A 17,128-nucleotide genomic window follows, 5' to 3' on the forward strand; every position below is an offset into this window, starting at 1 on the left:
CACCACCACCGCTTGGCAACCGGTGCTGGTTTGTTTACGTCCCTGTAACTTCGCGATTCGGCAAAAAGGGGCCGATTGAATAAGTATCAGGCTGAGAAAAAAAAAAGTTCTCGAGTAGATTTGTTCGAAAAGACCCTTCACGGGAGTGGCCTTAGCAGGGCCGCAGTCGAATGACTGAAACAAGTAAAAGATAAAAGAGAGATGTATAAAAGCCAAGAGGAATTATTTGAAAAAGAATCCAACAGACTTAAATCTTAAATAAAATTAATATAGAGAGTTATTTCCCTTAGAAGCAGTATTGTTTTTTTCGACCAATGAAAATGTGCTTTACATGCGCTTTCGAGGGGCGGTGTACGGCAGAGGGCCACTTAGAGACTTGTGGATTACGAATACAGCAGCGCAAAGAACGCATACTCTGGTGTTTCGTGTTTTACATCTTACCCATACACACACTTTTATATATATACACTAAATACTCTATAAATTTAACTCCTTAACTAAACGGCAACAAAGAATTCTTCGCGTACACCAAGGCACTGCCAGCGCCTTTGTGTCTGCTTTGTCTAGAGCTGGCCATATATCTCCAAAGAAGTTATATATGGTATAATTTCAGTCCTAATACGTCCCGTTCCCAAATATAATTTATTCACAGTATTTATTTTAAAACAAAGACGGTAAAAAACAACAGAACAAGAAAAATTACAAGAAGAACTGATCATTATTTTTGAACAATCTGAAGTGTCTTTTTCCCTCCGTTGTTGTTTTTCTGTTCTTAATTATTCACGATGCATTCTATTACTAAACTGTTTGGGTTCTCGAAAGAGCAGGAACCAGCATTAACACCACAGAAGGCTATACAGAAGTTGCAAAATATTGAAACAATGCTAATCAAGAAATCAGAACACTTGGAATCGAAAATTACAGGAGAGTTAAAGATAGCCAAAGAACAAAAATGTTCGAATAAACGAGGTAATTTTACACCTATGTTTCGTGTGTGTGTGTGTGTGTGTATATAATATCGTAATGTTTTATTTTGATTTGTCACAGAATACCTGATCTAATGACACAGAGAAAATGGATATTGTGTTGTTCATGTTTTTCACAGGGGAATTATCTGTCTGGGGTATATGAAACTACGACTTCAAACTGAAATAAAAACTGAACTGGACTCGCTGCGTTACATTTATCCTATTATCAAAATTATTTTCCTTGATAAATGGAAGTTAATGAAATTAATTTCCTGAATTTTCCAAATACTTTTTTTTCCTAGCATATTCTTTTACATGTTTCAGCCCTAAGGCTGTGGCCTTGCTGGAGCACCGCCATGTTTTAGTTATCCGCTATACGCAATCGTAACAGTATTAAATTGAAATAGTAATTTATGTAACATCTAATGCATTAATTCTTGTCAACAGTGTATATGTACTCGTTAAGTATTATATATATATATATATATATATATATATATATATATATATATATATAGATGTGTGTGTACAAACAAATAAGTTTATGCTGATCACAGGTGATTTGCGTTTTAGTAGTTATTGTCTCTTAGTAAAATATCGAAAACGCAATTCCATTTTTCTCTAAACTTTTAGCTTAGAACAGAACATCTAAACAATCCTTAGTCGTTAATCAATAATTTATTTTCTTTTTTCTTTTTTCTAAAATTAATCTGTTTTCGTTGATGCAAAGCGTCATATTATGTGATTTGGTCACAAAATCCATGATTCATTCTCACTCCTCTTTCCATGATGTCTTTCATCACTATCATCATCAACCTCACTTTTTCAAACTTTTTTCTTTTCTTTTATTAAAAATACCACGCTCCCATGAAATTGTCTTGCTGTTCTTAGTTTGGTAATTTTACATAAATTTTAATACAAGTAAACAGAAAACATTCTGCCTGTATGTCTGTGTGTGTGTATATATGTAACAATTATTATAATCGGAATTATAGTAGCCGCAGGACTATTTGGAGGTTTTCCCAATTTTAATAACACTAAAAGAAATTACCAGAATGCAAATAGATTTATAAATTTGGTGTTGTCTAAAAGAAAATCGCTACTGATATAATAATGCTAACATTTTCCATATCTTCCTGAACACGTCCAGAAGTGTCACCATAGTATACTGACGTGTAAAATAACTTTGTAACTAACAGTAAATTCAATTAGAAAGAGATTAGCTTACTAAAGAAATGTATTACAGGAGAGCTCTCTTTAGTTATGAACGATGTTATCTACGAATTGAGTGCCGTGCAGTGGAAACTAAATTTGTCCGGAAAAACAGTCAGTTTAAGTCTCACTTGATTTCAAAAAAAAAAAAGAAAAAACGATAATTTAGACCTGTTTGTACAAAAAAAATGAGATGGTCACGGCTGAAACGTTTTTGTTAATGCACCTTTTTGATCGAGGTTAGCCTACTGCTAAACTCAGAAATCTAACTAGTCTTGATTTTGTTTTTTTAATCTTACATCTCTAATGCTTTATGAGGCGTGATTGTTTATACACTTATATTTTACCTCTGTATAAATTCGATGTCGTTTTACTTGTGAAAATAATGTTATGAAGCAGTTTAGACTCCGGAGAGAATTGACAAAACTTTTCTATCATGAATGTTTTCTTTACCAGAAAGTTTTCAATGCAAAACAAGTTCTACTTTGTTACAACCTCATTTACTATTCGCGTCTGAAAAATTTTTTAATTCTTAGAGATTTTGATTCGTGTAGATTTATATAGGGGGAAAATTTTAATTTAAGAGACTCATTCTTTATTTCAAGGGCATAAATATCTTGAACAGTGTTTGGCTTGATGATTGACAGATGTCATTGGATGGGATAGATTTTCATATATGTATATTGTTTGTTTTATAAATCATTGTTTACAAATGTTTAAAATAGTTACTTTTCTGCTTTGTTATCCTACATATAAAACTTTACTTTGTTTTCTAATTAGAGTTGGTAATCCAAATTTGTCATTTCCTTCATAAAGTTCGATAAAGTCTCTCCTCAATTACGTGACAGGTAAATTACATGGCGGTCGATTTGTTCATCAAGCGAAAAGCCTACCTGTTAGATGTGTAGCTTCTACGAGATGTTTAAATAAAATTGCTACGAACTATCTGTTAAAACGTTCCTCTCTTTCTTTTTAATATTAATATGTAGAGCCATAGTTATTTAAGCAAGTTCACTTTTTTTCAATTTTAATGCTACTAAAACTGTTAGAATATTCTCTGATCAAATCCTCAGCCTAATAAATACGACTCCGAAATTTATTAATATACCAATAATACTATATTCTTAGCATCAAAATTAGAATCAGCCTGTAAATAATGGTTACACGTTTAATATTCTTTAAATTAATTTTACTTGTAGCTATATAAGATTTCAACTTTTCTGATTTCCCCCACCCCAGTCAATTTCAAACTCTAATGGCCGCTTTTTTTTTTTTTTTAACCATTATGTCGTGAATTGGTCGAAGTTTATTTTTTGTGTTTTTTAGAAAAAAAACACTGTACAATTGTATTTTATATTTTTCAAAAGTTATGTCAATGAAAAGAATATCTTAATGTGATGTACTTAAGCATGTTTTTGTGTTACACACAGACATTTGACATTTTATTCAAACGAGACAAAAATAAAATTAGCCTTCTTAGAAAGTTCATGTTGCTGTACTCCGACAGCTCACTTCGCTCGACGGAATATTTTCTGGTATTTACCATCTCCTTTCAGTTCTTAATCCTAATTATTAGTATCTACTGCTGTTGCTTAGCCCCCAGGACAACCCTGATCGTAATCGAAGACGTGATACCTATGCCTATCATGTCTTTTACTATTACATTGTCCAATGTGTCTCCGTTTCTTAAGACTATATGGTTCGATTTGAGAGAGACTGGTGCTATTTCCAGTGGGTCGAACGACCACATAACGATTCCCTCCTTTGATATAGATTAAGTTTCCAATGACCTAAAATTAACTAATGTAGTTCACATATATAGAAATATGATGAATATAAAATAGACAAGTGTACGGCTCCAGTTTTAAATGATCGTTTAAAAGTTGTTCGAGGAAATTTTTCTTTTATCCCTTATTATTGGAATGCAGTGATCTTTAAAGTTAAATATTGTTCCTAACTAATTAGCCTATTGTTAACATTTTCCACATAACTGAATGCTGTTTTCATACCAAACCTCGTGACGTTGACTCAATACTGTGATCAGTCACTCCTCGAAACTTTTTGCTTACTTACACGCACACACTTAATTTGTAACTCCATTCACGAGAAAATATAAATAACCAGCTTATTGCTAATAAGTTGCTCAATTTTGTTTCCAGTTGCGAAATCTCATCTGCATTAGCAAAAGAGAGTGTAGGTGCCCAACCTATTCCCGTATGGAAGTGAGAAGTGAAACTATTCATGTGTACGTAATATAGGAATGGTACTTAGTATTTTTATGTATATCATTAAATTTCGATACTCCATCTATACTTTTACAGCAACATTTTTTCCCGCAATTTCATTACTCTGAGATGGCGGAGATGTTAATGTAAATATGAAGAATTTATTTATACGGAGGAAATTATTAAAATATGAGAAGTGAAATAACAATTCCATTTAGCCTCACCACTATAAAAGAATTATGTTTTTGAGATTTACGTTCAAACAGGTATCGAGTGAATTTTTATACAATTTTTGACGTCACTGGGGTGTCAGTTCAGTTTATGGCAGCGGTCACATTTCGACAGGTACCTATCCCTAATAAACACAAAGGAGTGTCATTTTTAAACAGTTTGTTATGAGGTTTAGACGTAAGAAAGCGCAGAATTGAATTTCACAGACTCCACAAGCTTCTTAAATAATATTTGTGATATATCTAGTTTGTTTATAGTAAATTATTCTCGGTCATTTGTACAAATGGCTGTTGTTTTATTTGAATCTCTTGTTAGATTTCATCACTGACAATTCTTAACTTAGAATTTTTTAGTAACATTTTCTTTTACATACTTCTATGTCTCTTTCAGACATCGGTAAATTATTTATCAGGATCTTTAAAAAAATATGAAACACATTTTTGATAATGTGCTCCCCATTTAAATTTGATCAAAAACTATCAAAAAGTTCTCTCTTAAAAGTTTCTTCATAAAAAAAACAACAACCTGTATTTATAAAATTTTCCTTGATACGGATTCTGTAGATCCCGATCTGGTAAATTGAACTGGCGCTATAATATTGTACGAAATAAATGTATGTTCATTCATGTCCAGATGCATGTTGCCACTATTCTAACCTCAAAATTGAGGAAAGTTCAGTCGTATTTTTCAAACATTGGTCATTGTATTTTGAATGCAAATACAAATGTTGACATTAAATCCAATTGTTTATAAATGTTAATGACCTATCTATCCAATGTCCACGTTTATATTCAATGCATAGAATATTTATTGAATAATTCTAATTCTAGGTAAATAAGTAGTTAGAAAGAATTTGGTCAAATTCTGTTTGGTTGTTTCCTCCTCTCAGATAGCTTTTAAAGCTGAATCGCCTCAGTGCCCATATCCTTTTCAGTCAGTCGTGGGAATTAGGATAACTGGGTGAGGTTAGTGTAGCTAATTTTTCATTTTAATAGTTAATAATTGCGAAGAGAGCCTAAACAAGAGAAAGTTCTAGAGGTCATAGTTTTGAAAAGAAAAAAAGATTTGGCGAAGTAAATATATTATGTCTAAGCAATGAGTTTTAAGAGAAGCAACTAGAGTTTACATCAGCTTTCTTGCTGTGACCATTTGAATTGAAAAAGGAATTTGTAAACTTTTTTTACTCAACAATAACAATTTTGTGAGGCTATAATTCTCTGCTCTTGAAAAAAACAAGCAAACAGTGTAAGCTCAGATTGTACAGCAGATATATCTAAGTTACATAGTTATCTATTTAAAAGTCAGAAGTGTATTGCTATAGATACTTTATGGCAGTTACCAAGAAGATAAAAAGATATATATTCTGCACTGATCAACCTCTTTCTTTGCTGCAAATGAGAGAGGTAACAAGCTGTAATAACACCGTCATCATCATTGTTTTAACGTCTACTTTTCCATTCATGCATGGGTCAGGCAAATAAATATTTCTACTTCCAGATGCCCAGCTTGTTGCCAGTCTTCAACTGTTTACTAGAGAGGTAATATTTTCCTCTAGTCTGGACATGTTTTCAAAAAATTTGCAAGCAAGCATCGCCATTTGTACAGTGGTGATATTTGTTTATAATTGCTGCATAATGTCCAGTAAAGGAGACACGCATATGCACACAACAAGCTTTATAGTTTCCATCTTCCAAATTCTCTCATGGGCTATGTCAGTGTGCACATACATCAGAATGTGAGTGTCAACAGAGAAAAAGTGGTGTGCGAGAGAGAAGACTGCGCTGTTATGGTCTTGTGATGCATATGGATGAGGACAGCTGCATAAAGAAGTGTCAATCTCTGTAGAGGTAGACCCAGGAAGACATGGGTCAAAGTGGTGAAGTATGAACTTTGGATGTTCAGTCTCGCAGAGGTGATGACAAGTGATTGAGACCTTTGGTGATTTGCTGTGCTTGAGAAGACACGTCAAGCCAAGAGAAATTGTTGTCATGGCCAGTGTTGTTGACACATAAAAGCATCCACTATACTCTTAGAGTGATTGATATTAAGAAGGGCTTCCAGCCATGGAGACTGAGCCAAATCAGACTGGAACTTGGTACAGCTCTCCTGCATACCAGTCCCATGCCAGCATGGAAAACGGACGCTAAATGATGATATAGCAGAAGACATTTGCCTCAGGTGCTGTGTAGTGGCACTGAACCCAAAACCACGTGGTTGCAAAATGAACTTCGTAACCACACAGTTTAGCCTGAACTTAAAATGGGTTGATTGTGTACAACTTGCATTTGAAGCAAAATAATTACATGGGATAAAATTCCATTACTTTCTTATCCATTACTTCTTATCTGTGAGTATCAGCTTCTTTGCTGACTATTTACTTTGCTCCAGGAAATATCTGCATCAGAATTATAATATTTTCCTGACTATTGAATTATTTTGTAAAGAAAGTATTTCTTTTCACCTTTAGCATATCAGATAATCAGAACTGAAAGGCTGGCCCATAATTTCTTTTCTATTTCCCATTAATGTCTTAGATATTTTCTTTCATAATTCTTGAAATGTTGCTTTGTTTTCTTTGGTGGAAAAACAATGAAGCAGTCAGACATGCTATTTTGTATAGAAAGGCCACAGTGTTCATGTCATTGGCTTTTTCTTTTTGTATTTTTTCTGCAACCTTAGCAATGATTTCTTTTCATATGTATCTTGCTGTAGCAGATTCAGATGTGAAAGGTATTTGAATAAAGTATTTCTTGATGCTAATTTAAGATTAGTTTGTAAGATTAATACCTTATCACCTGTGTTACCCTTTCACACACCTTTTTTTTCCTTTTTTACAAACCAGAACAAGTTGAACAATTCTACAGTATGCCTCTTGTAATTCTACATTATTGCATGAAGTTCTAGTTGAAAAATTTCCTAATCCCCAATTTTTCCTATTGTGTTTATATTACTTTTAAATACTGGTTTCAAAGTTTTGACACAATGCCAGCAGTTTTGGAGGGGAAACCAAGTTGATTTAAATTAACCCCAGTGAAAGGGTGAAAAGCAAAGTCAACTTTGACAGAATTTGAACTCAATGTTTAGATGGATGAAATGCCACTTAGCATCTTGCCCAGCATGCTAACAATTCTGCAAGCTCACCACCTTATTTCTTTTTAATATAAGACCATCATTGTATATCTTTTATATCAAGCATTAGTGCACATACAGTGTTTAGTTCAGTGACTGGTGTTTCTTAGTTCGGATGTTACTTGGTTCTACTTTTCAGATCTTGTGGGTTGATGAAATACTGTTTCATAGAGGAAAAGATGATTATTATGTTATTAGACTCTCTACTTCTTGACAGAACACTTAATTCTACATTACCACAATTAGCATAAATGTTGGGGATTACAAGGACTGGCTACTCCTGTCTTCAAAATGAGAACACACACACATTAGATAACATAGGCTCCCTCCTGTCCCTACCCACCACCAAAAAAAATCCTCATAGCTGGAATATCTTTCATCAAAGGTTTACTCAAACAGGATTAATACTAGCTAACGAGGGGCACTGTATGTGGATGTTAAACCTGCTAAAAATAGTACCAAATATCCCTCGAATTATATTAATGAAGGATATGTTGGACATTGAAATAGTTGGCATAAAATGATGGGATAGTTGTATTTGGAACACCTTTGATCATGAGTTTACTCATTTAGAGTTAACCTGGGGCTAAACAGTGATAACTTAATGCATACTTCAGATCATATAATTTCATGCAGTGTCTCATGAAGAGAGGAGCAGATCAGTTAATTATATCCTTATCATTTCTCATAGTCTGATACCTATAGAAAATTTTAAAGTGCCTTTGCTCTTTGTAGGAAAAGTCTGTTTTAATTTCTTTTGCGATACATGTAATTTTGGTAACCTTTTTTTTATTGGCTCGTCAAATTCATTTTACCCTTTATTAGTATTGTTATGTGTCTGGATCCACTTGTGAATATCTGTTAATTCACCTTCATGCTTTCTTTCAAATATGGTTAGTCCTTATAGGTAACAAACATGTTTTTTTTTTTCTCAGTGAGAAGTAAATAGTAGCAGCACGGAATCGTGAAGTATATTTGCCACTTAAATATGGCAGTCCCACAGGGGATGATGCTACTGTTCTTTATAGCCCAGGAAGGCTGGAGGAGATGTCTTCCTGGGGCTATAAACAACAGTAGCATCGTCCCCTATGGGACCACCACATTTAGGTGGCAAATATACTTCACAATAGTTTTTTGGGGTTTTTTTTTTTTTTTTTTTAATTAACCCTATACACTTCTGATCAAAATGCCTTCTTGTTGTGACCTTAACATTAAAGATATTTTGTACTGAAGGCTATATTAGTCAATGTGCCCATTTTTCCTTAAATCTTTAAAATGTGTTTTGAGAGGTTTAATGCTATTTCTCTTATGAGGTTGAGCAGTCATATAATGACTTCATTTTTGGCTCATTTTATTGTTTTTTTAATGCCAGGATATGCAGAAGATACTAAGAAACATCTACACCTCAAGCTGCAGTTATCAAGTTCTAAAGGGCATAAAAATAGATTTCAAATAAGCTTAGCATGTTGTTTGGTTTAACACTATCATCTGATCCTTGGCTACTTTGTAAACATCCAGACCAAACACTCTTGTTTCATGCTCACCCACATTTTTTCTTGTAGGCAATGCCTTGCAAAAGCTTAGGCTGTGGCAGAGAGCCATATCAATTCTACCAATGCAGAAGGACCTGCAAAGATTATATTGCATGACATTGTTCTAGCTCCTTTGGCTTGTGTGTATTTTTTCATATTTATATATATATATACACAATGTGCTGATTCATGGTAGAAAATTCAACAAAAGCAGTACTCCATCTGATGAGAGATAAATATTATTTAAATAAATTCATCATCACCATCATCGTTTAACATCCGCTTTCCATGCTAGCATGGGTTGGACGATTTGACTGAATTATATATTATTTTAGGAAGTTAAAAGTTATTGCTGAACATAGTGACCATTAGTTTCACACTTATAAAGCGCTTAGCAGTATGAGTGACTCATCAAGACTCACATGGCTGAAGGCATTTCAGTCTTCAGCCATTAGAGTTTGACAAGTTGCCTATACTGCTAAGCGCTTTATGAATGTGAAACCAAAGATCACTCTATGGCCAGCCATAACTTTTAACTTCCCAAAAAATATATTACTGCTCTAATGCTTTAGAGTGTGCTTTTTTCTTGGATATATGAACTACTAAAGTAGTTGTATGCTGTCAACTTAATGTGACAAGTCCCATGAAGGGAGTAATGCTACCGCTATTTAGCCCTAGGAAGCAGCACCACTTCCTGTCAGCCTTGACACATTTCCTGTGTCTTTATGTTTACAAGGGGGAGACAAGCACCTCCACGTAGCTCAGCCTGCATCAGTTTGGATGCTGAGCAAAGACTCAGAAACATGTCTCTGGATGCAGGCTTAGCTAAGTGGAGGTGCTTGTCTCCTTGTAAACAAAGACACAGGAAATGTGTCAAGGCCGACAGGAAGCGGTGCTGCTTCCTATGGCTAAATAGCAGTAGTATCATTCCCTTAATGAGACTGTCACATTAAGTTGACAGCATACAACTACTTTATCGCATCGCCACTGTATAAATCTCTCTGAGAGATTTAGAAATGTATTATTTCTATTTTTGAACTACTAAAGATATATATATATATATATATATATATATATATATATATATATATATATATATATATATATATATATCTGAGGTCTCATCAATAAGTATCTGAACTGTTGCCATAGTAACAAAGCTAAAGCATGCAGAGTGAAGCTGCTCAGCAATGATTGACCTTCAGTTCTGCTGTGCATGCATACTGTTTTAACATTCAAACTCACTTCTGCTGTTTACAGCAGGACTTGGAAGGAAGGGGTGTAGTGTGTGATCATCACATTGACCATGACAGAGAAAGTTCTCATGGCGATACCTACTCAGAGGCTTATGCAAAGTTGCAGAAAGTGTATGAGCCACACAAGTATATAAGTGGTTCAGGCATTTCCCAGATGACCGGGAAAATGTTGATAGTGACGAACATTCTGGGAGACCTGCAACCAGTAGAACTGAGAAAAACATCGCAGATGTACGTGGAAATTGTCAAATCATCATCCATAAGTTATCAGAGGATATGCAGATTAGTTACTGGTCAGTTCAGTTCATTATCACTGAAGATTTGGGTATGTGATGCATGTCTGTCAAGTTTGTGCCAAAACTACTTTCAGCCGACACTCAGGGTTTCAGTTGCACAAGATCTTGATTGTGTCGAGAACAATGAAAACTTTCTGAAAACTTTGTGCCAAGCTTTTGGCAAAATTCAATGCAGATTCTCTGCTCAACTTTCTCTGTCATGGTCAATGCGACAATCACACGCTACACACCTTCCTTCTAAGCACTGCCATAAACAGCATAAGTAAACTAAAACACTAAAACTTAGTGCACATGCACAGCAGAGTTCAAGGTCAATCTTTGCCAAGCAGCTTCACTCTGTGTGCTTTAGCTTCGTTACTATGGCAACCGTCCGGATACTTATGGATCAGACTATGTATATATAAATTTATAGCCATTCAAAAAACAGATTGTTAAGTATCAGACTGAAATATGTATTGAGGTCAATATTATCTACTAAGACACTTGAAGACAGCAACCAGTATGGCCACAGTCCAGTGACTGACACTAATAAAATACATGTCTTGCCTTATCAGTCTTCTTTCTCTCTTTCTGAAAAGTTCATCCAACAGTAGAGATAAATAAGCAGGGCTAGATAAGATTTACTGTTAATAGTTATGATACATACTTCCTTGTTCTAAAGTGCAGAACCTTAAAGCTACTGCATTAAGTAACTGACTGGAGTGGATATTGTACCAGGTAAACTGCTGACAAGTTCATAGTTCATATCTTGGCTGTAATCAGAAACTGATAGAACCTACATAATTTTCCAGGACTCTTAATAGCTGTGACTATCTAATTTTTTTTTCTCAGGTCTGATATATCTAGACATGTATTTTAAAGACAACATGATGTGATTTGAGATAGATCTGGCTGCTATTTCTAGAAGGTTGAGTGACTACATAAAGGCTTCCTTCCTTGGAAGATATATCTTACAGCTGTAAAGCAAGCAACAGTAGCACATTAAGATTGATAAGTGTTCTATTAGATTTACTTGTGTTGAAGAGGCAGTAAGGAAACCATTCCAAGTGTGTATATTTTTTAATTATTACTTAGAGACTAAGATCTTCAGTAGCAGTTCCCCAATTACCTAAAGGGTTACTAATCATAGAAGTATTAATATATAATCAATTCATTATACTTACTCAATACAAAATATATCATTGAATCTAGTACAAAAAAATCAATTTTATTGCTTGGTTACATTACGTGTGTTTTGTTCTGTATGAGATGAGAAGTAATCAGAAGGCTTAGTAAAATTACTATTGCTGGACAGATAATAGCTTCATATTTGACATAGTACTCTCTTAGGGCCTATTCATAATAGCCTGCAAGCTTTTACAAATTTTTAAAAATATAAAGAATAAAAAAATATTTAAGTTCCTATCATGTTTACTTGATATGTGAGACATTTTTTTTTTTTCTGTCCTAAGAGTCATAAAGCTGAAACAAATGTCCTTGGTGTTTATTAGAACTACTGCTGTTTACATTTTACATTCAGAACTTTATTTTCTAGTAAACAATTCCTATATCAACGGTCTTAATTTCATATCTCCTAATAAGGCCCTGTCTCATAAACATGCTTTTCTACTTGTTATTTTTCCGGGTAATGACATGCTCAAAATTTTGAGGTATGACCAGATTGATATACCTGGTGGCAGCTAAGAGTTCTTCCTTTAGACATGAGTCATCTCTGCCAGAGAATGTTGCTGCTATTGCTATGAGGGCTGTTGTCTAGTAAGGGCCATCCAAAACATCCACCATTGTATTTCAGTGAGTGATTTGTGTGTGCAGATCATTCAGCATAATCGCACGGCCTCTTTTACCATGCGTACCAGACTATTTCCAATACAAATTTTGATAAAGCAAATGGAGGTTGGTCAAATGTTATGACTAGGATTTGTTCTGAATTCAGAAATTTGACAGTTTGTCTCTGAACATTCATGCCATGTTTGACAAAGGGGCAAAATTCTTGTAGAACAGAGGAAGATTGCACTTAAATTTTATGCCAGACATTTTGTAGGTATGATGGACAATCCATGAGGTGATATCTCCACTGCTGAAGATTTTTTCTTTAAAAATAGCAATGCATACTCTACCCAGCTGTGTTCCCATGCTCTGGCTTGATCTATGCAGCTCTTGAGTAGAAATATGTCACATTTTGGCACTGTGACAACAATTGTCTTCAAAATAACATTTTTGAGAAGAGATTATTTCACAATTTGATGGTATTGCAATTGATAGTCTGCTCACATTACCTTCAAACAGGAAAAGGCTGATTCTGTTACTATGGAAAGATGTTAATTCTGTCATAAGATAGGGAAAGGTTACCTCATGCTCTAGAATGTGTCTGGTCTTTATAGTTTGATATTTTTGCATTCTTAATAATGTTGAGGGAGTTTAGCTTGTCTTGATCTTTCAAACTGGAGCCATTCAAGATCACGAAAATAAAAGATTTGATGTTTTAGGAGGGTGATCCTTCTTGATCTTCATTTTGACAATAACCAGTGAATTTGATGTCTTTACTGCTAAAGATATATTTCCTTACAATTGTGGCAGCTTTGGTTTGGGATGAGAGTATCTTCTGAGTAATCTCAAATTTTCAGTTCATCATTAAGCATATTTCTCATGGTTCAATTCCTTAGTACATGTCACTTCAAAGAATGGATCTTAGACAGCTTGAAGAAGAGAGTTCTAGAGTTCACAAATTTCTCAATGTAGCTGATCAGTTCTTCAAATGCCCAAAACTCATTCATTATCTTATTTGTGTTTTCAGATATTTGGCTCTGCTTACAAGTCAGATTACAGTACAAATTTCTCAACTTGATGAGACACATCAAATAGCATTTAGCTCCAATGCAATTAGATCTTCTCTAAGTATTCTCAGTTAAAAGCTGGTATTGTTTTGCTCTGTGATCCTGTCTTGAATGTTTTTTTACTTGCATCAATGTTGAAACTTTGTGGAGAACAGTTTCTTCATTTTCTTTCTTGTTTTGTGCTTACTGGGCTTTTTCTTTCTATGGTTAGGTTTGTGCTCTTTCTTTTTCTTTGCCTTTGTTAACTTAAAATTGTATTTCAAAAGGCAAGACTTGTGTCAGGAAGCAGAATGAGAAGCAAAATAGTCAACACTTTCATTGCTGTTGGAGTACAGTTCTGTGGAAAGATCATCATCTGGAACTGATCTATGTTGGAAAAGAATGGTGTGTAGGCATGTTTTCTCACAATTTAGGGCTCTGCAAGAGACGCTTCAAGGGTCCAGTAGTGCTTTACTGGTAAATCACATAATGATCCCAGTTCAATACCACATTGTCACACTAAAAATATGGGAATGCTATTGATATGTTGGTACATGGTTGAGAATTGTATTTTTAGCCAGGGAATTTAAAAAAAAAACTTCAGTATCAAATAAATGGCATATTGAATTAAAAAAATGTGTATTCACAATTCATTATTTTAAATATGTTCTGCAATTTCATGTATCTTCAACCAGACTGATCTTATGATTTGTATGGCTGGAGAAATATGCTATTCTTCATAGATGTCAGCCATTTTGTATTTCAGTGTTTTGCATGCATATTTTTAAACATTCTTAACTTAATATTGATTAGACTTTCATGACTAATATGATACTTTTATCAACCAATTAATTGGACTTTTTAAATATAACATTAAGTTACCTGACTAAAGATTATATTTTATGGTGACAGCTCTAAAGAATCTGACTTGAGAGTAATAGTAAATACATAGATGTATTGAAAAATCATTGCCATTTTATCCAGCAGCTACTGGAAGACTGGTTTTGGTTGTGTCCATATTTGTTTCCGGAATTTATAGGAAAGCTACTGGCCGAGCTAAAAATGCTGTCATAGCTTGTATAAATTCTTACCTGATTGTCTCCATGACAACTATGTCAGGTTTGATTAACTTTGTTTTGTTGTTAGGGTATTGATTTCTGTGAAACCTGCTTAAATAAAAATCCTGTGAAGATATATTATTTCAGGAGGAACTTCAAAGTCACAGACAATAATTTTCACATGGGTGTTCCTTCAAATATAATATGACTGCAGCTGACAACCTCAAGAAGGGGTTGCATTTAACATCCTCAGTGCTTTACTAACTGGAACATTCATTTCACAGCTGTGAGCAGATACTGGTTTTATTTAACCACATTCCACTCATTTCTGTACAGGATTCCCACCAATACTTTTAACAAACACGAACCATTTTGTATTGGTCTCAACACTAGTACAGTAGAAATAGCACAAGAGTGAGAAATATATCTTTAGCTAGAAAATTACAAAAAGAAAGAAAGCTTTAACTCTTTAACGTTTAAACTAGCTATATCAGTTCCAAATAGTCTACCTCTTTTATGTTTAAACCAGCCACATCTATCCTCTCACACCTACCCAACAATGCCAAGAAAATTACGGTGAAGCTGCATAATAGTGGTGTCAGACATGGCATGCAGACCATCATATAACTTGTTTTATTCTTCTCTATTGCTTTATTTTGACATGTGCATTGCACTTTTGTATATTGCAGCATTTTACGAATTCAGTGTATACATGCACATTGAGTGTTCATACTTCTCTTTCTGGTTTCTTCTCAAAACTGTTTATAGATCACAACCATCTCATGAACGTGTTCGTGAGGAGCACTTTGCACTTAAATGGTTGTGAAATAAACAATCACATCACTGAAATCTAAAAGCTACTAAATAATGCATGATTAATTTAACACAACGTGAATAAATAAGCATTACATTTGACAGAGTAATCTGAATGTTAAAGGGTTAATATTGCCAAGACAGTGAATCAGATCAAAATTGTCTTTTGAATAGCAAAACAGTTCAAAAACAATTCCTTTCCTTCAGTGTGATCTTCAATTTAATGTATCTTTAACCAAGTTGATCTTAGAACTTTGGCAATGAGTGTTGTGGTGGTTGTGTGAAATGCGATGTGGTTTGAGACCTGATAATCTAATGTGTTTTGATTAAAATAAGACAGGATGAACATCAGTAAGAAAATGCAAAGGCAAGTTAAAATTGACCCGGCTGAAATGTTTATTACCATCGCTAAAGTGAAATACAGCAAACTGGTAGGACATTAATAATTGTCAGTACATTACAGAGATTCAAATGCTTATAGAAGTTGAAGATGAAAGGTTAGAAAAATGTGAAGCATAGCATCAAGGATTCTGGTTACAATTCTGTTCTTGCTGAAGCTGCAAAGTGAATACACTGCTCTCATTGTCAGAGATCCAAAACTTACTCATAGCAAATTCACTTCCCTCTGAAATTAGCAGGAAAAATCGTCCCTTAAATAATTGATGTAGGGATGCTAGGTTAGTTCATCATATTAAGGGGTGATAGTTCAAGTAAAGCTAAATGGAATGGACCATCACATGATGAGCCAAAAATAGGTAGCTAAAAGTAAAAAGCCATAATGTGGGTAGCTAAAGGTCAAGAGCAATCATGCTTCTACTACACCTATCCTCTTACCAGAGAAATGACCGTGAGAGTAAGAAGCAAAAACCAGAAAAAATGTAGCAAGGAGAAAAAAATATACAACAAATGTTAACAAAAATGTACATGAAATTAAAAAAAAAAAGCATGAGCATAAAAGTGGCCAATAAAAATGAACAATACATTAAAATATAACCAAAAATTCTTATTGATGGCTGAAAATGTTAATAATAGTTCAAGATAAGGGTCTTTAGAAGATTGCTGTTACAACAAAATCAAGAAAGCACGTTAAAAAGCAATGACAGAAAATAGTGGGTACCAAACAGTCAAAGATTTTTGAAATTTCAATTTTAACTTCAGTATTCCTTCAAAAATAACATGAGTGCAGCTGACAACCTCAGGAAAGAGTTTCATCTAACATTCTCAATGCTATACAAGCTGGGACATTCATTTCACAGCAGTGAGCAGATACTGGTTTCATTTAACCACTTTCTACTCATTTCTATACAACTAATGAGGCTAGAAAAATGCTATGTTCATAAATGTTGGCCATCTTGAGCATTGGTGTACATCATCATCATCATCGTTTAACGTCCGCCTTCTATGCTAGCATGGGTTGGACGACTTGACTGAGGACCGGTGAAACCGGATGGCAACACCAGGCTCCAGTCTGATTTGGCAGAGTTTCTACAGCTGGATGCCCTTCCTAACGCCAACCACTCAGAGAGTGTAGTGGGTGCTTTTACGTGTCACCCGCACGAAAACGGCCACGCTCGAAATGGTGTCTTTTATGTGCC

At 34.4% G+C, this 17,128-nt stretch overlaps 1 protein-coding gene across 2 annotated transcripts in view; it reads left to right on the forward strand.

Moving 5' to 3' along the window:
- Positions 1-333: 333 nt before the first annotated feature.
- Positions 334-17,128, forward strand: part of LOC106874373 (charged multivesicular body protein 4c) — a 72,073-nt gene continuing 55,278 nt past the window's right edge. Inside the window, exon 1 of one of the 2 annotated variants that reach the window (XM_014922086.2) lies at positions 334-969. In XM_014922086.2, the coding sequence (XP_014777572.1) occupies positions 786-969 (184 nt within the window). In that variant the 5' untranslated portion in view covers positions 334-785. Of the gene's footprint in view, positions 970-2,188; positions 2,295-17,128 lie in introns of those variants that run through there. The other variant, XM_052968683.1, reaches the window with a different exon arrangement.

The sequence above is a fragment of the Octopus bimaculoides genome, chromosome 1, assembly GCF_001194135.2.
Source record: "Octopus bimaculoides isolate UCB-OBI-ISO-001 chromosome 1, ASM119413v2, whole genome shotgun sequence".
NCBI classification, from domain to species: domain Eukaryota; kingdom Metazoa; phylum Mollusca; class Cephalopoda; order Octopoda; family Octopodidae; genus Octopus; species Octopus bimaculoides.